The 24718-nt window shown below is 41.6% G+C and overlaps 2 protein-coding genes across 3 annotated transcripts; both read right to left on the bottom strand.

Moving 5' to 3' along the window:
* Positions 1 to 218: 218 nt before the first annotated feature.
* On the bottom strand, positions 219 to 8416 carry mapre3a (microtubule-associated protein, RP/EB family, member 3a). Of its 2 annotated transcripts, none has more exons than XM_086095333.1 (7): positions 8188 to 8416; positions 6734 to 6861; positions 5341 to 5486; positions 5049 to 5241; positions 2989 to 3131; positions 2599 to 2751; positions 219 to 1375 (listed from the first exon to the last, which is right to left on the bottom strand). In XM_086095333.1, exons 2-7 carry the CDS (start codon positions 6852 to 6854, stop codon positions 1307 to 1309), a joined length of 825 nt encoding a protein of 274 aa, XP_085951459.1. In that variant the 5' UTR covers positions 6855 to 6861; positions 8188 to 8416; the 3' UTR covers positions 219 to 1306. The 2 variants fall into 2 exon arrangements, with proteins under 2 accessions (XP_085951459.1, XP_085951460.1); XM_086095334.1 differs by having other exon boundaries at positions 5085 to 5241; positions 8188 to 8410.
* A 1243-nt stretch (positions 8417 to 9659) lies between these two features.
* Positions 9660 to 22374, bottom strand: LOC147162602 (dihydropyrimidinase-related protein 5-like). The gene is made up of 13 exons (XM_086095308.1): positions 22217 to 22374; positions 20253 to 20529; positions 16760 to 16918; positions 15665 to 15844; positions 15468 to 15536; positions 15069 to 15113; positions 14920 to 14995; positions 14668 to 14824; positions 13462 to 13603; positions 13249 to 13391; positions 12949 to 13156; positions 12366 to 12534; positions 9660 to 12294 (listed from the first exon to the last, which is right to left on the bottom strand). Exons 1-13 carry the CDS (start codon positions 22369 to 22371, stop codon positions 12209 to 12211), a joined length of 1866 nt encoding a protein of 621 aa, XP_085951434.1. The 5' UTR covers positions 22372 to 22374; the 3' UTR covers positions 9660 to 12208.
* Between the last annotated feature and the right edge of the window lie 2344 nt (positions 22375 to 24718).

Genomic DNA, 24718 nt, shown 5'->3' with positions numbered 1-24718 from the left:
TCCCACAAAACAATTATTTGCAGGCTGCATGGTATTTTGATTTCATGGTATTTTTGTATTCATTTATTTAGCAAATCAGGTTTTCTATGACAGCCAATGCTACTGCAGTACTGACAAAATACTTGTTTTATTCATTTCGTTTCTATGTACTTGCATTTATTTACACAGCAACGCACTGCATGTCCCAAAGGAAGGATTACAAAAACAGCACAAGTGAATAACTTCACAACTGTTTATTTATTGAAAACTCAAAATGATGAGCGTTCCGTCCATGATGTTTATGCCATGGATGAATGTCACTTCTGAATCTGCAAAAAAAAAAACAAGAACAGGAGGCAACAAGATGACTTGTTTAGCGTCGTTCTGCAAGATTTTGACCCCCCAAAAAGTATCTTTAGGTACCTTTTTTGCAAGATGTAAAAATAATACAAAAAAAAAGGGTAATGTTTTCCACTCAAAAGTATGACAGAAATGTAAATGTAGACCGTCTGACTGTGAGACGAGCGACAAAAAGTGTGCTTGGTCGACTCAGTCAAAATCATTATTAAGTCCTGTCTTGTCCAAATTGACTGTACCTTCCTTTGCCAACTAGTTTTTGTCACTATTTGCACCAACCTCTGATTGGCTGTGAAATTGGGCCACCCCAGTAATAAGTAAAAAAAAAAAAAGGTGTTTAACTTGTGTTGCATTTAACAACATGACATCAGACGAAATCTCCACATGAAATACTTTTTTTTTTTTACAAAATATCACTCATTCACAGTCAATGTATAACATTCTCATGCTCAGATATGTGGCTGGTCAACAATAATCAATCAAAGCGCCCCGATCACATCCTTCAAAGTACTGTCTTTATTCCCCTCCGTTCTACATACCGTAAACCCGCTCGAGCGGAAACCAAAAAAGTTTTCTCTGCTACAGGAGATCCTTCCCAAAAAACTATAAGTTAAATAAATAAGTAACTGCTATTCAAAAGTCGCTTGAGTATTTTTGTTGAAAAAGTGCTGCGAGGCCGCGCACCCAAGGCAAAATAAATAAGTCCAGCAAAAAATGCAAAATGCGCTCATTATTTACAGACCCCTCGTCTTCTCGGCTCACGTTGAGCCAAAAAGCGGATAGGCTGTGATGATGTATAGCTGAGGGTTAAAAAAAAACAAAAAACAAAAAAACAACGTGTGACGAGGACGGGGAATGACGATATAGTGAGGGCGGGGAAGATGGCGGATGATTTTAGTAGGTAAGCGCGTGCACAAAGAGTAGAAATCAACCAAAGAAAAAGGAAAAAGGGGAAGCAGCAGTGCCGTGCTCAGTATTCGTCCTGATCCAGGTGGGCTTGTTCGTCACATTCTTCATCTTCTGGAGGCGCAAAGCCATCCTGGAACACACAAGCACAACAACGATGAAAAAAGCGGGTACGGACTTGAAGATGTGACTCAGTGATCTATTTTTGGAGAGCTCATCATTTGAGTTTTTCAAGATGCAACACAAACTATCGTTCTACTGATTTTTTTTTTTTAAAGAAAATACGAGCGATGGCTACCGGTTTGCACCGTAACATGCGAGAAAATAGACAAAAAATTTCAAAGTAAAAGCAGCTGTTTACAAATGTCTTATTTTGATGAAACCTGCTTTCATGGAGGACAACAGAAATCAGAAAATGTTTACTCTTGACAAGACGATTTGGACTATTTTAAATTTTAAAAAATGGCTCTAAACTAGGGGTGTCAACATTAGTGAGTTAATTTTGAGTGAATTTAAAGTTCATTTAATGCCACAATTTTTTTTTAATGACCACCCCTTACTTGGAAAGCTTGCACTGGTTGAATTCCAGTCGCAACGCAGCAGACACCGTCAACGTCAAAATTGAGCAGCAATAAATTGAATAATAATGCATATATTTGCGAATACTGGCTTCAAGTTGTATTTTACAATTTTAAAAATGTCCAGAATTTCACAAGTTACTTCATGTTAAAGATTAAATGTCACCAATGTCTTACAAATGCAATTATGCCACCTAGTGGTTAGAAAAAAATGACCTCAACACAAATCAATATCACACTTTTTCCAGAACAGTACATCTTTTTAATTTTAACTCAATTTTATGAATTATTATCAAATTACTGTATCAATGACTAAAAGAATGCAGCCCTATTTATACTTTTTTCCCATTTTTATAAAAGTATGAAAACTTTTCATTGTAAATTTAGAAGCTATACAATTTGCGATTAAAGTCATGCGATTAATTATGATAAAACAATGTAATCGCCTGACAGCCCGACTCTACACCATTAGTTTGTGAACCGCTATCACGCCAGTTGTAGATGAAGTCGCCACCCACTGTTCAGAACAATTAAGAACCACCATCGAGCTTTCAGTTTTCATTGATTATGGCGACGCCATATGGACAAAAGTGGTAGTGTCGGAAAACCGCATTTCCCACGAGGACCAGCGAAAAAAATCGCCTTTGACATTCTGTTTAAAAACAACATTTAAAAATGTATCCGCCGTTTGGTGAACTCTTGACGGCTAACGATTAAAGGCTGCTCGTCAGCTAGCGTTAGCATGTGCCTTTGGCCGTGTATTTACTATATTTCTCACCTCTGTGGCGTAAAGGATGTCGATGATCCTGCTGAGCACCGGATTGCTCTCGCTCTCGTGCTCCTGGCAGATGAGCTCGACGTCTCGTAGTTTACTGAAATAAAAGTCTCTCTCCTTCTCCAGGCCGTCCACCGTCAGCTTCAACTCCATCAACTGTAACAAAAAAAAAAAAAAAAACACGGGATTATTTACCGCAAAAGCGCCAGTGAGATCCCCCTGTGATCCGTTTGCTAACGTTTGCTAACGTTGAATTTAGTTTGACGTTTCATTAGTTGTTATAGTAAAGACTGGGTACGGTAATTTGAGTATGGCATTACTTTGTTACCTGTTTACTTTGTGTCACAGTTAGCGAGAGTGCAGGGAGACAGAATTTGGACGAGTTATTAAAACCTGTTGATTGAGCTCCGTGATCTCCGCGTCACTGCCGCCGTTTCGAGACAGGGAGGAGTTCTTCCTCAAGGCCGGGGTGTTGTGTTGGACCCTCTGCGGCGTCGGCATGTTTTTGGGCACTGTCGGAGACGTCCTCTGCGGTCCTGGTGGCGAACGTGGTCAAGACACACGTACAGCATTTTATTCCAAGAAAAAAAAAAACGCCTTGTTCAACATTAAGTGCACATTCGTCTTAGCCTTAGTCATTGTATCAGGTCCAGATACAAGAAACCAAGATTAAAAGCAAATAAAAGAAAAAATTAAAGTAACTCAATTCGTAAAACAAGTCAAACTATGCAAATTTGCCAGCAAAAAAAGCATTCAAGTCAGGCAAGTTTCAAGTGCAGCTAGCAAAACAATTGCAGCAGCACGAAACTGACACTTGGTGGTCGCTCATTCGCTGCTTGGAATGATGCATACAAAGCATCTACAATTTTACAAATCTGAGGCCTCCATTTTGGATGGTGAGAAGTTTTAAAAAGCCATTTCACCAAGTGGTACAGCTCCATTCATCCGGGCATGGTACGGTACGAGTTCTTGGTGACGTTTCTGCCACTCGGTTAACCACGTCCACCTTACCTCGAGCCCCAACTCAACTCCAAAATCTCATACACACGGGTGATGTAATGATAACAGCAATATTATGATTTCGCGAAACTGCCACAATATCATCGCCGTCGTCACGATATTAAAAGCAGCACATCTGTTAAAAAAAAGTTGGGCTGATTTCCATCTGTGCCGTTCTAGGACCCTCTGGTGGCTAGTTTATTTAGTGCAGTTGAGTTTTCACAAGGCATGTTTTTGCCCTTGGTCAGATGAAAGGGAACGTAATTCCTTGTCAAGCCAGTCAATATGTGTGCGTGCATTAGCAAGTAAGTGCCTCGATATTAACTTATTCACTGTCATAAATTAAAAAAATAATAATTTTAAAAAATCTGGGACGACAGGCAATTAAATTTTTTTATTTTATTTAATCGTATGACTTCACTAGTTGACATGATTAATCGCAAATTTTTATATCTGTTCTAAATGTACAATGAAAAAAATTCTAGGTTTTCATACTCTTGTTAACAAAAGTGGGAAAAAATTTTAACTATTAGAAATGAGTTAAAATGAATTTCCGACGTTTATAGCCGTCAACGGCAGTGAATGAATAAATAAATTTAAAAAAGAAGATTATTACAAATTTGGGGCGTCAGGTGATTAAAATTTTAATCGTAATTAATCGCATGACTTCACTAGTTAACTCACGATTTATCACAGATTTTATATCTGTTTTAAATGTGGAATAAAAAAAATCTAGCTTTTCAAACTCTTGCTAACAAAAGAGGAAAAAAAGTTAAATTAATAGAAATACTTGAAATGTATTTTTGACGTTTTTAGCCGTCAATGGCAGTGAATGAGTTAAGTGTTATTAGAGATTTTAGGTTGTTAAAGTCATTGCTGTTAAAAGCACAATATTGTGTTTTTTTTTTTTTATATATGAGCTCTTTTTTGTTTTTTACAATATTGTTACCTTTTTTTATACCGCCAACTTCCCCACAATATCGTGATAATTATTGTATCTTGACCTTTATATCGTGATGTTTACACACTAGGTTTGTCTGGTGCCTAAAAATTTGGTGGTGGTTTCAAAGCGACCAGAAACCTGGGGCCTCATGTACTAAGACTTTCATACGAAAACATGCCATACATCCATTTCCAGAAAACCTAAAACAATCCAGATGTGCGAATCTGTGCGTACGTACGAATCCGAGCACATTCCTTTCATACATCTCAATCAATGCGGAAATGTTAGAGTACCAGACTCCTCACTCTCCACGGCCGCACATAAATATGCAAATTTCATATTCTCTACCGAACTGTACCGGTTAGCAAAAAGTGGCTTAGCAAAAAAAAAAATAATAATAATAAAAAAAGGCCATTCATTGTGCAATTCCGCTGCTTGCCGGGTGCCTTTGAGCCATCCAAAGCCCAGCAAAGACCGTGCAGCATTGGCCGAAAAAAATGGTTGTGGTTACCTGGATTTCTCTTTGGTTTGTGGCTAAAGTGATCACCTGGGTTGGGGGCGGGGGACACATCCTGCCCCTGTCTGGCGAGCATCGGGTCGTATTCCTTCCCGTCGTAATTGGCGTCGAAGAACTTCTTGAACCACTGTACAAACTCAAAGTTGTCCTGGAACTTGCCCTTGACCAGCTTTTCTACCGGAATGATCTGCGGGGGCACAAACGCAAGACAATAAGTAAAAAAGAATTTAAAAAAAAAACAAGACGCGAAGTGAAACGTAACGAGGATCGACGATGCCATCCGGACCTTGTCAATGCTCATCCTTTTGAAGGCTGCTTGGAGAACTTTGAAGTTGTGTATAGATTCGTGCTCCAGTTTGGCTTGAAACTTGACCTTCTTTAGGAGGATGCACCCCGGGAACAACATATCCATGAACTGGCAGTACGCCGCCCCTGCAAAACACGCCAAAAGCAGACGTTTTCATGTTTTTTGATGACGAGGGCGAATACAAAAGAAGTCATCAGCCAGCAGTGGGATCTAATGAAGTACAAAAAAATTATTACTTTTACTTAAATACATTTTTCAGGTATCTGTACTTCACTTGTGTATTCATTTTTTGGTAGACTTGTTACTTTTTCTCCCTCTATTTGAAAACAAAAATATGTCCTTTGTCAATATAGACTGTGAATGTTGACAAGGTATAGAAAAAAAAATTAAAAATTAAAAATTAAAAAAAAGTAATAATTAAATCTGGATTGGTTGAATAGTAATTCCAGTACCTTGGAAAAAATTTTTTTGGAGGATTTTCTTTTGCCTCGGGTAGCCATTTGGTGACAGTGAAGCTAGCTAGCCGTAGCAATGCTATGCGTAACATGCCGTTAACGTGGTAGGCCAACTTCAAAATAAAATCTTCCCAACTGCAATAATACATGGACATCAGTGCCTTTAGTAAGATTTTATTTTGAAGATGTTCCTGGCAGCGCAAGATGGCCTGGCGACTCGCTTGACTTGTCTTCCTGAGTGGAAGTTTGATAGTTGGAGCCCAGTTTAAGTTTTAATTGCTATCACAAACTTTTACTACCAACATCAACAAAACATGTTCAATCACTAATTAAGGACACACATTGTTTTATTTATTTCACTGACATTGTAAAATGCGCCGCCTGTTACAAGCGTTAGCGGCGAGTGGCTAACAGCTAGCCGCTAAATGAGTGCCCCATGCTAGCAGGTTTCTTTTCAAAGGCAGTTTAATAGGCGAACATGACTCACCATATTTTGATGCTGACAGCCTGACACAGTTGCAGCAGTTAATATACCAGATGTACTCAAATATGTCGTTTTAGCCTGCAAAATCGCTACTATGGTTCTGACAGCACTTTGTCTCATAGGGCAAAATCGCACTTACTATTGTTTCTAAAATAAAAAAATAAAATTGATCATTTAGTGGAATGTGTTATTTTCTCTTGTGTGTATTTTTAACCAAGCAAAAATATGTTTGTTTTTTTCATTTTATATGAATCCTTGAATATTCAATAGAATTTTCAGGAGGAGGTCCGAATATCAAAATATTTCATAGCTGCGGCCATAATTGATTGACAACTTGGGAGTCAAATCAGTCGAATCTCCTCTTCCACTTAAGTACAGAGATGCGAGTACTTCTCCCACCTGTGTCTTTTAGTGTAGCCGATCCCCATTTTACCTGAACAGAGCTGTTCGATCTTGGTGTAGGTGAGGTGTATGGAATCGTTGACCCACGCCAGCATGTCATGGCGGCTCAGGTTGTCAATGGACACCGACGTGGCGTACACATTCACTGCCATCCCCGACCTGGAAACGCGCCAAAAGAAGTCCTTAGATGTTAGTGTCATGCATCAAACTACTGGTGGTTTGCCCCTAACTTCTAACTCGACATGAACCATAAACCCTGAACGCTATCAAAAATCCTGTCGTCGGGGAACACGTGGTGCTTTCTTGACTGTATTAACCGCCTTGCGAGGAGTCATTAGCCCCGGCGCTGATCCACACGTGCGTGTCAGGGAGCGTTTGTGAGTATAATCCTCTGGCGTTTTACACACAAACTAGATACTGAAGGATGTAAGCAGCAGCTAGCTGCTAGCATTAGCTAACATCACCGTGGTAATGTAATAAACAGCATCGTATGCAGACAGGCATGGTAACTGTATTTGGGTAATATGATATATTACAGATAAAAATACAAGTACTTTTATCCATGAATAAACAGATAGTGTGTGTTCAAAAGTGAGTAGCAGCAACAATAGTCAGCAGTATTTTAAATGCACGAAGTTGATGTGACTTTGGAAATACTGTAGGTTACGTTTTTCGTCAAAACCTGAGCTATGATTTTTTTTAAACACACACACGAAATGCCCAGGGTAATAAATGACATGGCAAAAAAGGTATAGGGGCCACACTAACATTAAACTTAATATCACATAGGGGGCGTGACGTGACTTTGAGATCCCTGTTGTACTGTAATTAATTCATATATGCTATACATATAATCAATACTCTTTATGTGTGCATATTTATGTATTTGTTTACTAATGTATTTATAAGCAGCGCTGTACATTATTCAATAAGTAGTGACTGCAAGCTGCAATCACTGTAAAAACGTCTCATACGTTATATAGTAATAATCCAAATATTTTGGCAACCCTTCTTCAAATATTGTGATGTAACTGGGAACCCACATTTGTTGGAACAGAAGGTCTCAAATGTGGCTTCTTTCAATCTGAAAATACGCATTGAGTGGATGTGATTTATTTTTATTTTTTTCCCTATATATCGATAATGGTGCTGTCCTCCCTCGAGCAGCCGCCGGCAGGGCCTCATTCGCCGGGGATGACTGCGCCAATATTCGGACTGTGAAACGCCGAAGGCCGGGCAGACAACAAAAAAAAAAAAAAAAAGGGCGGAGGTCTGTTTATCATTCCGAGCCGATGGGGAATGTTTTTGTCTCGCAGCCTAGGCAAAAAAAAAAAGGGCTTGACGGCCGCTTTCTGCAAGGCCTCCGCAAATACCTCCGCACTGCCGATCGCTTTCACGCTAATCATGATCGTGAAAAATGAGGAAGACAAGACTACAATGAAATCAACTCAAATAACAATCGGTGATTGGGTGGCGGTTACTCACTGTGTTCCGGTTGTCTGCGCGTTGCCGTCGTCGTCGTCGTGGTGCTGTGGAAGCCTGCGCGGTTGCACTGCGCCTGCCTGCCTGCTTGCCTGCTTGCCTGCTTGCCTGCCTGGGTGCCTCGCTGTTTTCCGGCCGCCCTCCGCTCTCCTCTCAGCTCGCGATGCGCTCGGCTACTGTCGGCTCGCTGCGACCGAAAGTGCGCATGCGCGCGGCTCCACGCTGCTTTCAAGGGCTTGTGATTTAAAAATAGGACTTTGGCCGCTTTAATGCTGTCGACACATGATGAGATCTGCGGGGTTTTTTTTCCTCATCCCCCTCCCCCTGTTCCACTTCGGAGGACAAACACATCCATTCTATTCTATGACGAGCAGCTGATAAGTGATTAAAATAGAATATAATATTATATTATTATACTTTATTCATTCATAAAATATATTTTTATATTTACTATGTTAATGGTATTTTATTCATTTTTAATGTATTGTATTCATTTTGTATAAATAATTTATTTATGTTTTTTTAAAGTATACAAACGTATTATTAATAGGGGTGTGCCAAAAAAATCGATTCTCAAAAGAATCGCAATTCTCATGTAGTATGATTCAGAATCGATTTTAAATGTCCCAAAATCGATTTTATTTAAATGATTTTATACTGTCTTCCCTTTGTTTGTGTGTGCCTTTATTGGGAGCGGTCTTCATGTTGTACCCGATTTGGCCACTTTAGGGGCAGTGTGGTTCCACGCGGTCTGATACACTAGCCACATTAGAGAGTAGAAGGAAAAAGTCCAGATCAAGTTATTCCAATAAAAAAAAATATATTTTGCAGCGTGGAGCCGTTCTTTTGAGTGATAAAAGTGCCGCGAGTAGATTCAGATAATGGATGGATGGATTTATATATACAATATATATATTTTGTAAGCTTATATATGTATTAAATATGCATGTGACATGCAGGTATTATTTTTGTCCACTTGGAGTCACCAGTTAAAAAAATTTTGGAATGCTGTAAAGCTCTTCACAAAACTATTTTGGGGTTTTAAATAATGAATTGTCTGTTGTGTTTTTTTAGGTAGAAAATAATGTAAATAAGGTAAAATAAAGAAAATGTGTTAAAAACAACAACAATACATATGTAATAAAAAAACATAATTGTTTTTTTAACAAATCAAGTAAAACTGTATACTGTATTGTGTAAATAAAATTACCAACTTGGTAAAGAAAAATGTAGAATAAAAAAAAAAATACATTGTTTAAAAAAAGGCTAGACAAATATATAGTAGTACAATTATTTCATATACATTTAAAATGACAAAAAGGTTTAAAAAAAATACAAATACATATTAATTATGTAAAAACAAAAGACAAAACTGTTGCCTTACTTTTGCTTGAAATAACCAACGTAGGGACATGAAGTGTGTTTTAACAGCACAAGACAGCATGCGAGTTAATGAAGACACGGGATTCCAAGCAAACATTCCACTGTCATTTATTTTCACTTGAATGCTGTGAGACGGGAAGAAACTAAAACATACAAAGTGACCACAATGTTCAGCACCAGTGTTTTTTGTTTTGTTTGTTTTTTAAACGAACCTCAGTGTCTAAGAGTGAAAAAAAATGGTACCCCAAAAAAAATTCAAAATAAACAATTCAGGAGTTTAATTATATCACAAAAAAACATCATGGAAGTCCTACAAAACAAAACCTGAACTAAGACTGTTATTCACAACATCAAATGATAAACACACACAAAAAAATGATCAGTGCGTTTCAGTTTGTGACCCTCCTTGAAGGAGTGGCAGCATTTAAGTGAGTGGCCTTCAGGACTTGTCTGCCGTTAAAGCCTCACTGCTTTCATTCAGTGGATGTTTCACAGTGCATGTATGATGATACATCAAGACGCGTGCAGTCGGGAATATTTCAGACGCTACAAAACAATGCGAGTGTGAGGAAAAAGGCAGTTTTGGTGAGACTCTTTTTTTTTTTTTTCCGCATTTAGTGGAAGATGCAGATGACGGAAAAGGATGCAGACCACTGTTGGCGCGTTTCCTCAAATAGTGGCTAGTGTCAAACTACATTATTCGACGATGCCCATGAAAGAATAAAAGTTGAGTTCATGTTTCTTGCTAAATCGATTTATGTTGCGGCAGAACAATATTTTCCGTAATTTAACAAACTGCAATACCACCAAACCCCATCTGAACATAAATGTAGCGTTTGTTGTATTGCTATACTTAAATACCCTGTAAAGTGACTTCAGTGATTTTCTTCAAAACAAATCAGACATGTTTTTGAGCACCTTCATTAACATCAGCGGTTGTCTTTAGTGATTTAGTTATTATTCATAAGCCCGCGACTGTTAGCTCGCAAGCTAGCTAGCGGCTAGCACCCCTTGCCATAGCGTGGAAAGCTCCACGAAGACTTGGTGGGATAATTTCCAGGCCAGAATCATAAAAGCCCTCTGAGGGAAAACATGACATGCGACAAAAATGAGTTTGACACCCCTGACCACCATTTGCAGAAACACAACATCCCTGACGCTAGCATGCACAACATTCACATGTGTGTGTGGTTGGTGACAGGGATTTTCTTAGCCCTAATTGGAGGCAATGTGTGAAGCTCAATTTAGAAGTGTGATCCAATGTACAGTGGTACCTTGATTTAGGAGTCCTCAACTAAGCCTTTACCTTTACTTGTATGTTACATCAATCTTCCTCATTGAAATGAATTGAAAAGCCATTCATCAATTTTGGACACCCCAAAACATTGCCCTTTTCCGTACACATATTAAAGAAAGTAGAACTATTGTAGAATAATATAAAAACATAAAACTTAGGGCCCAGCCGAATTTAATTGGCTGATAATAGCTGGTAAAAATGGCCGATTCCCCCCCCCCCTCTTTTTTTTTACATACTAACACAATACAACATAAGCCAAAGATAATGAATGACATAAAAAATAAAAAAAACGTAAAAAATCCAGATTTTTGCAAATTGTTGTAAAGTTAAACAAATACAAGGACAAAGTATTGTAAAAACGTCCAAAGTTTTGCCTGCAATTCACATTTGTATTGTTGTTAGTATTAAGGGAGGAAGTAATTTATTTTATATTTACGTACATTTAATTAAATACCAGAATCTGCAATGGCCTCCCTCCGAAAAAAATAAGTAAATCATAAACACTGTGAGATAATGTTAAAAAAAATAAAGCTTTATAAAGTGTCATTACAAACCACTCACACGCAGTAGTAGTCATGTGATATGTTTCTTTAAGGGGCGTGGCCCGTGACGGACAGGAAATCTGAATCCAATCCGGTTGGCCATTTACCACACGGTTAGTCTTCTCCATTCTCCTTGCCAGTATGTTCATTTTCTATTTGCGTGTTTGGCCGTACCACTCAACGGACAACCGAAAGTGCGTCGTCACACTTTTTTTTTTTTTTAACTTCACTCAAGTTGGAGCACTTGTAAGTCAAGGTACCAGTGCATGCTGAATCAAGTCAAGGGGGAAAAATGCGCAAAGATAGCAACATAAACATAAATAAGTTATAAATTGCGGTGATACGTATACAGTACGTTGCCCTGGTCTTCATTTTGACCACATCTCATTCATCGAGGTTCACGGTACAAAGTGAAAAAGCTCACATCACGTAGAAAAACGTCCTTAACAGTACGTCACACAAGTGCAAACATTGTTGTTGTTTTTTACAGTGAGGTAACGCTCGCGATCCATCGTGACATCAATTGAAGTTGTAACGTAAGAAGCAAGATTCCCTAACTGACGCTCGCTTGATTATATCTGGTGTTGAAGAACATACTATTTCGCAACCCGTGCTTGAATTGGGCAAACATCATCGGCTTCAGTGCTTAAGAGTCCTACGAAACTGGGCTTAGTCAACAAGGAAACAAAAACATGATCTCTTTAACCCACATTTATTCAAAGTAAAACCTCGTCTCGCTCGGACGGATACTTCCCGCGGGATTTCCTTCTTTTTTTTTTTTACATCGGGTGTTTTTCAGCCTCTACCAGATCCCACTGGACCTCCCGCCTGGCGGTGCGAGGATCCTGGCCGAGGATCTTTTGGGAATGTCGTCACCGATTTGGGCACCTGGGAAACCACGTTGGTCAGTTTTGTCATCGGTTAGCATTCAGCGACTTGCCTGTGAAGTAGATCCCCACCGGACAGGCCGAAGCTGGACCCCTGGAGGTCCCTCATGCCGCCGTGACGGGTGGAGGGGCGTGTCGGGGTGTCCAGGTCGTTCGTCGTGACGTCCTTCTTTCTGGCGTTCGCCGTGGCCACTACGTCCCCCGTGTACGGTTCACGCACGACTCGTTTGGCCGCCTGGCCCTGATGGGTCGACACACACGCATGCAAATTTGAGGGAGATGGTAATCCGGGTCCAGAAAGTAAGAACCCTGCCACAATTTGGCTTTAGCCACAAGTTTAAGTGTAGAGCTTTAGCCACATTTTTACCACCTGGTTGTCTAAAGCCAAACTGTGGCAGGGTTTTTACTTTCTGGGCCAGTATTTGACAAAATCTTTGCGTGAGTGTGGGCAGCAGAGGTGTCAAATCCAGGACCAGGACTTTAGCCAGTGGCTAAAGCCAAACCGTGACAGTGGCTCAAACTAAACTGTGGCAGGATTTTTACTTTCTGGACCCGGATTTACCATGTCTAGTTATGTTGCATTAACACAATTTCCGTAAAGAAAATCAAACTGACGGTCCACTTGTGACCAAAGGACACATTTCCCTTCTGGTACCTTTTCCCTCTGAACCATCTTCTTGTAAAGATAATCTGGGAAAGTCCTCAGAGGGCAGAATTTCCCAGAGCCTTGGGCACATGTGAACATGCCGTTCTCGTAGACCAGCCGCCCTCTGCTGATGGTGACAAAGGGCACGCCGTGACAGCGAAGACCTTCATAAAGGTTCATGTAGCCGCCTTGTATCTGGTTTTCCACCGAGATGTTCCTGGAAGACAGATGTTACGCGAACCAATCAGTGTGAGAGGCTTGGGATAGCAAAAACTGAAAAACTGCGGCGAGACGGGTCGGGTTTCATACTTGGACCCCTCGGGATCCCAGACCACCACGTCGGCATCTGCTCCCGGGATGATCCTGCCTTTTCTGGGATAAAGGTTGTAGATCTTGGCAGCGTTGGAGCTCGTGACGGCAACGAAGCGGTTCTCGTCTATCTTGCCGCCGATCTGTAAACCAGGACATCGTGAGGACATCAGGCAGACATGCGTTCTGGGCATTCCCCTGGTCCGGACGTACCACCCCTTTTTCCCAGAGGACGCTCATGCGGTCCTCAACGCCTGGCACCCCGTGAGGGATCTTTGTGAAATCATCCTTGCCCAAGGCTTTCTGCTTGGAGCCGAATGGACGGTGGTCGGACCCGACAACATTCAGAGTGTCACTGAGAGGAAGCAAAATTATTTTACTGAGCTGAAGAAGTACTGACACTTAAAAGGGGCTACACACATACAAATTTTTAATCTCTTTACAGAGTTATAAAATGTCAAGAGACACTAAATGTTAGGTACTCCAAATAACTACATGCAGTGATGTCTGCTGTAGTACCAAGAATGACCTATAAGTGGCAGCATGGTGCCAGACAACATCAAGACTGACGGAAAATAAAAAGAAGAAGCCAGAAAAGCTGAACGTAACCAAAAACAAACCTCCAAGTTTACACATAGAAAGTTGCGTCTCGAACCTAAAATGAGAACCTTTATATCGCCAAATATATAACAAAAAAAAAACTGAACGTTTACGCCAAGAAGGAAAGAACCTCAAAGTTCACAAACGATATTTGCGCCTCAAAACTAAGAACCTGAAAGTTGCCGCCAACATACCAGCACCTCAACTCAATCGAAAACATTTACATCACAGGTGTCCCAAAACAAGTACAAAACTGAAAGTTTACACCAAGTTTCTCTAAATGGAAATACCCGCGTCTTGTAATAAGAACAACACATAGCATACCACACTAATAACTGCAGATATGTCTGTTGTAGTACTAAGACCGACCTGTATGAGGCAGCATGGTTCCAGGGGATCCAGACTACCAGAAAATACACATAGTAGAAGAAGAAGCTGGAGAACCTATAAGACTAAAACCTGGTAAAGAACCCGGTAAACATCGTGCTTTATCCACACCATTCAACGTCTAAAGCGCTTTACGCAGCATCATTCATTTATTTGAAAATTTATCTTTTTATGTATTGCGCTAGAGTCGACACGAGGGCGTTGACGACCCGCGGGAAAATTTCCCTTTTTAGTTTAAAATAGTTTACTTCAACTTCCAGGATCTCTCGTCATATCCCTGGCCAACGAGACAATCCGCTGTGTTGCTAGCGCTAAGCTAAGCTAAGCCGTCGTCTCTGTCCGAACTCCCTTCGTATGCTGCTAGATTGACTTGGAGTAATCCATAAGCGGTGTGCGAGATACTTTGGTGAAATGTGACGGCGAGATCCTTACTTTCCCAGCAAGCTCATTAAGTAATTGGGCGTGCTGGGTTCCAGGCGCAGAGGCGGCAGGGTAACGTGCCCGGCAGCGTGGGCCCAGTCCTGGTGGTAGTACTGGGAACCGTTGAGCACCGCGTGAGCGATGGTCGTCTCCCCGTGGACCACCCTCCCTAAATATAAATATAAATGTATTTTTTTCATCATTCAAATTTGGCATGGCTGCTAACAATGCTGCCGCCATTTTGATCGCGCGTGTCGGCGTCACCTTGCATTTTGGCCGTCGCCACCACGTCTCCCGCCGCCATGCTGGACACGTTGACCAGATAGATGGGGCAACGGGCCTAACGGGAAAAACCAAACCGCATGAGTGAATGCATTTTTTTCGTCATCGTCTTATTGCGTGCTTTCTCTCACCCTGTTACCGATGGTGATAGCCCTGTGGGTCGCCTCCGCCTCCAACTGTGAACATCCAAGAAGAGGTCATGCGTTACAATTACTCAGCGATAGCATCTCCAGCGCGACGGAGTTTATTCTCTGAATGGATCGGCTTTTAATCATTTTCCCCACTAAAGACGCATTTCCACCAAGCGTTTACAGCTGACTTTGTTGAACGGTCAATCTCGAGGGGGGGCTTGGTGCATTGCTCAAAGGAGGTTGTCGGTTCGGGACGGTCCCAGACAAACAAAGTTTCATGTTTTAAACCGGCGCGTGTGAACGGTTAATCCGGATTCAGGTGGGGGTTCAGTGTTGACCTGGACTGTATTGCTTGGTGGAAAACTAACAACTCAGACGGCGGCGATGCGGTCTTCGTACCTCTTCAGGCCTGCTGATCTCAATGCCCTCCGGACCACTGATGCCCAGCTCCAAGGCTTCCTTAGCACCCTGCGGTGGGGACAAAAGGTTTCAGACAAAACGCATATGACTACAATTCCAAAATCCGCCACCCACTCCCATCAGGTCTCAGTAAAAACACGATACAAAACTTGTGACCATTTTTTGGGGTCTCGGACCTCAGCCACCAGCTCCCCGTTCTCGGCGTGGATCCTGGCGATGGCACCAATGTCCTTGCAGTGCTGCAAAGCCTGGAAGAGCTCGTTGTCCCTCAGCATGTACGTGTCCTTGTAGGCCATGAACATCTGGAAGGAATTCACGCCCTTCTCCCTCACCAGCTTCTCCATCTCGGCGCGCACCTGCGGGGAGAAGTCCAAAGTGAGTTGTTCAAGTAAAGCAGGGGCTCTTAACTCATTTACTGCCAAAAACGTTTAATGACGTATACCGAAATACAAACGAATGCTGCCAAAAACGTTAATTGACGTTTACTATGTTTTTTTATCTCTCAATGGGCAGTGGAACGTCTGTGCAGCGCTGCCTTTTCATTGGGGTTGTAAAATCCCAAAACAAACCACTAACTATGGCCAGCAGATGGCAGCATTGTATCTCTTTTCAATGGGCTCCCGTTATGTATGTAATTACACTGAAACATGACGAATGTGATGACATAAAACGTTTTCAAGGATGACGTGAATGATCAAAGACTTTGTAAACAACAAATATTAGTGTCAAAGTCACTGTTGAGCAGAAAATGTATCTTTTCACAAAAAGCTTGTTAATTTCTCCTTATCTTTTCAATTTTTGCTCAATGTCACTCAAATGACCTATTTTCAAATGGTGATTACTAACGAACGGAATAAGGTAGAAACATATTTTTTTGGGACCCACCGTGTGTATGTAGTCAGAGCACACAATATTCTGTCTGCCTTGAAAGATGAGTTAAAATGGTCGAAATCATCTGGCACTGTCGGGGGTTGTTTTTTGATGTGACAGTAAAATAGTTCACTTTTCTGACCTCTAAGCCCCAAGTTTCATCTGCACGTCCTGTTAAAATGTCTACACTGTCCTACACGGACGCAGTCTCTCTGTGTACTGAATTTAAAGCGAATGAGGGGAAGGGAGCCGCTTCGAATTGGCTGCGAGTCGGCTGCATTCCCGAGCGAAACGGCGCAAACGCTTACTTCTACCTGCGCTGGCCTAAGAAAATAGGTCAAAAACATTAAGGGTGCCTATGATGTCATAATAACTGCAAAGGATGGTAGTTGTTACACGACCTTGGGACCCCACCAGGTGACTCCCACGTGCAAGGCGTAGTCGCAGCAGGTATTACTGTCAGCCAAGCTACGGCACTGATCGTAGGCGTCCAGCAAAGACTCATTCTTGTCCGGCAGAACATGCCCGATCACCATGGTGGTACCTCCAGCTAAGGCAGCCTGGGAGGGGGAAAAAACAACAACAATCTTACAATACAGTGTACTTTAGAGTTGTTGGGTTTTGTGCAGAGTTTGTGTCAGAGTTTCATTTCTTTCCGTTACAGTTACAAGAAAAAGTATGTGAACCCTTTAGAATTTGTGCTCAAGTTGTCATCAACTGATTTTCATCCCCATCACAACAATAAACAGTTTATGTTTTCATATTTTCATTGGAAAAACCATAGAAACAATCACAATGCAGAGTGAAATAAAATGTGTGAACCCCAACCTCGATAGAGGTCAAACAATATGATGAGATTGGAAATGGAGAAAGTTCAGAACTGTTGCTAGGAGTGGCCTTCGTGTAATGATGAGAGTGCGGCAAAAAATACAACAAAAATAAAGACAAACTGATCAATAATTCATACAGCACATTAGTGTGGCATGCATGCGAGATGATAAGATGATTGGTCTGGAAATCATTACTTAGTTTCTGGAATAAAAACTATTTGTGTTCATATGCTATGCCAGTGAGATGCAGAACAACCAAATGATCTTTTACGACCACCAGCATCACTGCAACACGTGGGCGGTTTTACAGGATGGCAAAGGGGGGGGGGGGGGGCAGCTGCCACCTTGACCAAAAGCCTCGCCACCCCAGTTGGCAATCAATCAATCTGTTACATAAGACGCGGAATTAAGGAACTAGGATCCAAACACAGACAAAACACTGGAGTATATACGAAAATACAACTTACAGGTGTTGGTGCATACTCTGCTGCCACCTGCTGGCTGTTTTTTTTTTGTAATAACTACCATTGCTTTAAGCGATCTCTTCAGGTCAGAAGCTGGATCAAAGCCGTCTGTATGTTCAAGAATTAAAAAACATAAACGTATAAATAAGTTTTTTTGGGGAGTGAAGGACAATTTTTATTTTTTACGTATTTGTACATTTTTGGCTTTGAATGAGTTAAGTTCAAGAACTTATTTTGTAACTTTTTACTCACTCATGATTTTAATATTATCGAGTATCTGGTGTAAGCACAACTAAACCAAGACGGCCATCTAGTGGTGAATGGTGAGATTACAACATAAAACAGCAGTCGACCCCTGCAAATTCGCAGTGTGGCACACACGGATTTGCATACTCGCTGATTTTCCCTTCTATAAAATAATTTTTACCATATTTTGGATTTTTACTGTTTTTTTTCTCCCCTTTTTCCATGGAAATGTATATTGAAGAATATTTTTGTGTTCATAAAAAAAATATATATAAATAATACAATTACAATTAAAATCCCTGGTATACTTTTTACTTTTCCCCCCAATGTGCCCTGGCTGAATAAATGTTGGGAAACACGAACTGACTTCAATGAAGATCCGATCATATTTAATCATCAATTTGTGCAGATTCGCAAACATTTTCTTGCATCCGTATACATTTTTCAAAAACTGAAAGTGAGTGCGTTTTGTTTTACGACGGCATCTGTCAACTGACTCCCAAGAGTGGAGGAGTGCGTCTTGGGCGTGGATATATATATATATAGTGGTGCTGGTGCGGCGTGTCTGAGAGCCATTGTTTGTGAGCACAATGGCGCGTGTGAAAAGGCCTCGGGGCGGGATTCTCAGCGTGGTCGCCATGGAAACGGGCCGGCGTTTGTCTCCGGAGAAGCCGGCGGGAGCGGGTAAGGAGCGGGTAAGGAGGGGGCGGAGTAAGACGGAGAGAGGATGGAGAAGAGGGCCGGTGTCTGTTTGCTGACTAAAGCGACGGGAGTGCGCGTCGTCATGGCTCGGGCTCCGTTGCGCAAGCGGGTTATCCTGTCTCGATGGCTTCTTTCCCGTCCATCACGATGCGGCGCCGACTGCAACGGGCCAGACCGTTTCAGTAATCCCATGATTTCGAAACACAATTCGATTATTTTTCAAAATCGTTCAGCCCTACTTGCACACCCAGATAACGGAAATGGATGGCAAAACCCGCAACCTCGCTCGTCTAAATGTGGATTTTTTTTTTTGTTTTTTGTCCATCTGAGGGGGCGGCCATTTTGTCACTTGCTGTCGACTGAAGATGACATCACGGCTGCTCGCGGCTCAGGCAACGACCGATCAAAACTCGCCTGTTTTCTGAAGCTCAGCTGCGATTGGTTGTTACCTGAGCAACTGTGATGTCATTTTCACCCGACAGCAAGTGACAAAATGGCCGCCTGTTGATACTGATGCTTAATTCTTATTCCACTCGTGCAATATTAACCAGAACACCGTATTTAGACTAGCGGGGCTGCAAAGAACTTATTATTGTCACATTTTGGAAGGGTTGACTTCCCTTTTAAATGATTCACGTGCTTGAAAATTTACACCAAGACAATCTAGTTCTTGAAGCAATGAATTACTTGAAAGATTATGCCAAGTTATTATCTCGAATATTGTTATCTTTGTTTCAAACAATAAAGGGACAGTCAGTGATCCCTAGCATAATCTAGTTGTGAACTAATAATTCATTCATTAAAAAACAAAACAAAAAACAAAAACAAAAAAAATCGATTGTTTACTTCATGCAAAAAAATATGTTGTATCGCATAATTAAAAAAAAAAAAAAATTATATATATATATATATATAATCATAGGTCTAGTAATCACTAATTATATTGTATGGCTGTAGTCTCAACTTACGAGCTGCCATGTTTCGCCGCCATCTTCCTGCTACGGTTGCCCAAAGGACAACTTCAAGAACGTAGTTAGCCCGGGTGGTCCTTGCATCAAGTGTCGGACCCAATGGGTCGACCGCCGCTCACCTTCCACAGTTGGGGCCTGCAGGTGGTTGTCACTCACTCCCGTGATTCGGACCCGTCGTTTGTCACTTTCTGCTTTGCTCTCGCAAGCTTTTACTAGCTTTTTTTTTTTTTTTTTTTTTAAATACTAGCTCCTCCCGCTAGCTGATCTTGTTAGCTACTCCAGAACATAGCTCCGACTAACTCCAGCTAGCCGCTCTTGTTAGCTGCCCCGGCTAATTCCTGCTCGTTCGGTCTTTCGGCATCGCCCGCCGGGCTTCACAACGGCTGCCAAGTCGCCGTTGCTCGCCCGGGTGCTCGTTTGCTCACGCTAAATAAGAATCGGTGGTAGGCTTGCGAAATGTGGTCCCTCTGAGCCACCGTAGTGTGCGTGCACCCGTGAGCTTCTAATGCTATTCTTTGACCACGAGATGGCGCTAGGAACTTACACACTGGGTCTTTAAGCAAAAGCAAGCTACGTCCCAAGACAAGAACCTGAAAGTTGACGCTAAGATATCGATATAAACTAAAAGTCAAGATTCGCACGGACCCAAATCCAAACATTCCGTGCGCGGCGTGGGCTTACCTTGGTGCCGGTGTAGAAGTCATCGGCCGTGGTGGCGTTCATGAAATGCTCCTCCAGGTGCACGCTGGTGTCGATGCCGCCGGGCATCACCAGTTTCCCGGAGGCGTCCACCACCTTGGCCCCGCCGGGGATCATCAGCTCCTTGCCCACCTGCTGGATGACGCCGTTCTCGATGTAGACGTCGGCCTCCTGCGTGCAGTCGTCGTTCACCACCTTGCCGCCCTTGATCAGGATGCGCCCCGTGGCCGTGGCCGCGTTGGTAGTCATGGTTTTAACTCTGCGGGGAAGACCCGGAATCATTTTTGGAGGGAAGCCGGACGAAAAACCAAATGGAGTCGGATTGCTAAATGTTAATACCTCATGGTGAGGTTGTGTTGCTAAGACTAGACGAGAGAGATGCCAAGCCGAGACTTAGACGGGTTTGTGGAGCGGGTGGCCGTTCGTGTCAGTCGCCGCTTGTGACCTGACGTCCTGATTGGATGCTGACGTGAGCTCCAACAATGACGCAACACAAAGTCTATTTTCTTCAACTTGAATGTAACAACGAGTCTATTTTTCAGCCCCTGCGAATGCAAAACTATCGATTTTCTCTGGAAGCTCATTGCCGCCAGTATAAAGAAAAATATATATTATGAATTAAAAATAAATAACTCCACAGGCAGAAACGGGCTTTTGACAAGTTAATAATTTTTTTTTTTTCTCCACCATTGATGGAAACTGTCTTCTTAACAGTAAAAAAAAACGTTGTTTTTTTTGTTTTAACAGGTGGGAATTGGCTTCCAAACTATTCTCCCACGTTAATACAGCAAAAAGTCTATTTCAGAGTTGTCCAAACGTTTTCTTCTAAGGGATACGATACAAACAGAGATTTTTTTTTACATTCTTGACTTACATTTTATTGAACGTACCAAAACCAACCCACAGGTGTTGGTTCAGATATGTGACAGAAAACGCGAAAATGAGAGATCATCTCATTTTTCTTTGTTTTCTCTTCTCCTGCCTTGCCACACGGTGTAGAAATTGAGCAGAACAATACAGGAAAGGATGTGGGCCGTGTGAGTTGTTGGTTTGAGTATACACCCTTGCTGCCGCAGGCCGCTCATAAACAGATCACAGGCCACAAATGGTCCTCGGGCTGTAGTTTGAGCACACCTGGTCAATTTCGTTTTCTTCCCCTTGAATGCAACAAAAAGTTCCCCTTTTTATGTAGTTCAAAAGTTGCACCTGCAACTGATCATTTACTTTGTATATGTAATGCCACTCGTCCAAAAATACATGTAAAATACTTACAAGTCTATTTTTTTTTTTTTTTTAATATAGTTCCAATTCTAAAGTTGTAGTTGTATTCAAAATTAATTATTACTAGCATTCTTCTTCTGTGTAAGATTGATGGTGGCGCCTATGCGTAATGGCGTGCATCCCTTTTGCGTCTCCGGGCGGGGCAGGTTGATGGCATCCCTGCTTTGATGAGGACAACATGAGGGTTGCAATATTTACCCAAAAAGCCATCAAATCAAATGCAAACCATACATAACGATAACGTGCCAACGATCTTTCTGATCCCAGTCAAATTTGCATTGTTAAGCCATTTCCGCACGTGTTAGGGCATTATTATGATTTACGTTTAGAGTATGCTGGAATTTGCAAATGATGACAAAGAAACCGGCGTCCGGCAGACAGCTTTTCATAGCCGACCCAGAAACGCCTAACGCCCTCCTCCCTCCTCCCGCTTCCTCCCACCTGCTCCTCCTCTTCTTAACTCAGCCTCCTGCAGCATAAACATCTATTAAACGGCCCTCATCATAACGAAACAAGCCTGAAGGTAGTAGTTGTGCTCTTCCAGGGCGAGAAGCCGGAGACGTGCAGCCTCCCCATGAGGTTTTAAATAAAATCCCACTTCAAACCTCTTGGGAGGCTCCGCATCTACGCGGGTGCAGCCGATGAAGCTAGCCCCTTGTGCATACCTGACGTCCGGGTGTGCAGCTGCAGCAGGTCCGCTCGGCTCCTGGGGTTCCTTCCACGCACACACACAATGCGACACGAGACCGGGAGGCAAACACACACATACGGCAGATGGATGCCTTTCCTGGCCGGTACTGGACCACCACCAGACTTGCATTAAGTTAGCGAAAAAACGGCGCGTTGTAAGTGGGTTCCGGTAATTGCTTTCAAATAAAAATCATAACTCAACTTACTCCGTGCGTAGGGCTAAAAATAGAATGTTACTACCCCTATTTTAGCGTGTGATTTGTCAAAACTATATTTACTGTAGGACAACATGTTAATGTTATTAAAATTTGAGAAAAGGTATCACTCATATAACCTTTATTTTATTAATTACTGTGTTTCTGTCATTGCTTCCGGTTTTGTTTATCTTGCCTTGTTTAGGAGAGACGGTCGCCTAAGCAACCAATTGGAGGCGGCAAGGGGCGTGGCCAACAGCGGAAATCACCGATAATAGTCGCATTTAAATAGATTCCTCATTAAATGCTGCATATCACGTCAAAAATAGCCGCCATATTGGATGAACAATAACTTGAATAGTACAGTAGTTTGAATTCGAACATCGTATATATGTTAATATTGTTTCTAATACCACAAAGTCCCGTAAAATGTGTACATAATATGGTGCTATTGCTGCTGTGAAACTTTGATTTACATTTCAACAGGTAAGTTGATTAAAAAATAGACAAGTTGGCTAGCATCATTATGTAAATGAGACTAGCCTCGTATCATGTATTTCTTTTGGTGACTGAAGCTGCGACGTCCAATCCTTTATGGAATGCAAGATGGTCTATTCCTGTAATCTAACCAAGGTGACAATCTCGTCACCATGACTTTACTTTTATTGAAAAATGTATAGATCGCTGTACAGCTAACGTTAGCTGACAGTTGTGCTTTGTTTTGCTTAATTAGTCAAAGACAACCCAACTTTTAGATATTTTGTATAAATACCTGTGACAAAAAGTATTTTTCAAAACAGATGGTGGTTTGATTGCTTCAATTAATTGTGTGCTGCGTCTTCTGGTGTGCCCACCTCGATCGCCAGGGGGCAGTATTATACAGAGACACGCGAAGAAGAGTTTCTTAATTGACTCAGTAGTGTAATCTCCCTATGTTGGTTTCATACATGCAAAGAATAATTTTACAGTTGCCATGTTTGTTTTCTATTCTATATAGTCTATAGTTGGGTGAAAATAGCCACAAACAAGCTGAAAGTGTAGTAAAATGGAACAATGCTTGCCTATTTAAAGTCTGGCACGACGTGTGTACAATGAGACACAAACGATGCATTTTTTTTTTTCTCACAAAAAACAATATATTTATTCAAGTGTTCTCCAGCACAATTACATACGGAGTCTTCATCTTCTCTCTGGACACTAAACATAACTTGTGTGTGTGAAGGGTTGAGTGCTACATTTGCTGTCAGAACTGAACTCCAAAAAAAAAGGGGGGAGGGGCCACATGAAGTCGCATGGCGTGTCCAGTGACTCACCTTGACCAGTGATTGTGAATAAAAGAGTTCAAAAACAGACATGGAGAACTTCACCGTGTGGAATGTTGGGAAAAAACAAGCGCATCGATACATCACGCTACACGTATTTTTTTTTCTTCCTTCAAACTGTCCCACAGATAAGCACCGACTACAGCAATCCTCTAAAGTCTAAAACAACGTAAAAAAACATTTTTGTATTTTTTTTCTTCCCGTCAAGTACAAAGTTAAAATGCCTTTAGTTAATATAGTTATATCAAATAATAGTTTGTCTGTTACGACAAGGGGATAAAAACAGAGTTCTGGATGCCGTCAAATGAGAAGAGCAACTCCCAGCACTTCCTCCGTTAAAACGTTTTTAAAACATCACCGTTTTCGGGCCGCGCAGTGAAGTCGCTAAACTTTGCCAGAAATACGAGAATCGCGCACGGAACACGGCAACTCCCGATCGGGGATTTCACATAATTGGTCCGTAAATGATTCTTTATTTTCGACAAGTCTTTGCTCATCTATCAATGCCAGCGACGTATAGTGACCGGCAGAACAATGACACGCTCTTCCACTAGATGGCAAAAATTTTGACCTTGATTTGATTTATTATTCAAATGTCAGTACTTTTCGCGACATTTCCGCTTGAAGTGAGGTTTTCCGAATATAGAATATGTGCCATGGCTCAAGAAAGGTTGGGAAACACTGGACTCAACTACATCTAGATCCCAAAAAAAAAAAAATTGTCACAATATTTTTTTTAAAAACAAAAATAACACTCATTTGATTATATATTAGCCAAGAATTAACTTTGTACATTTTCATTAAAAAGCGTGGACAAAAACCAAAACGGCGACGTTTCTGTACAAAAATGTACAAACACAAGACGGCGGAAGTTTTGCGGCGAGGGAGGAAACGGATGGCGATAAGGTCACTTTTCTTTTCTTTTTAATACTTGTCAGTTTTGCATTTTGACAAGCAAACG

This window comes from Leptonotus elevatus, chromosome 14 (genome assembly GCF_054856555.1).
Source record: "Leptonotus elevatus isolate MCC_2025b chromosome 14, RoL_Lele_1.0, whole genome shotgun sequence".
Taxonomy (NCBI): domain Eukaryota; kingdom Metazoa; phylum Chordata; class Actinopteri; order Syngnathiformes; family Syngnathidae; genus Leptonotus; species Leptonotus elevatus.
Note: the sequence above shows the minus strand (reverse complement) of the source record. Positions and strands in the feature narration are given on the sequence as shown.

Coding starts and splice junctions, on each gene's coding strand:
- LOC147162602 (XM_086095308.1), bottom strand. CDS start 22,371: ATGCAAGTCTGGTGGTGGTCCAGTACCGGCCAGGAAAGGCATCCATCT. Junction 15,114..15,467: donor AGATCAGCAGGCCTGAAGAG/GTACGAAGACCG, acceptor GGATGTTCACAG/TTGGAGGCGGAGGCGACCCA. Junction 13,392..13,461: donor TCCTCTGGGAAAAAGGGGTG/GTACGTCCGGAC, acceptor CCTGGTTTACAG/ATCGGCGGCAAGATAGACGA.
- mapre3a (XM_086095333.1), bottom strand. CDS start 6,854: ATGGCAGTGAATGTGTACGCCACGTCGGTGTCCATTGACAACCTGAGC. Junction 3,132..5,048: donor CAAACCAAAGAGAAATCCAG/GTAACCACAACC, acceptor GTTCGCCACCAG/GACCGCAGAGGACGTCTCCG. Junction 2,752..2,988: donor TCACGGAGCTCAATCAACAG/GTTTTAATAACT, acceptor TTTTTGTTACAG/TTGATGGAGTTGAAGCTGAC.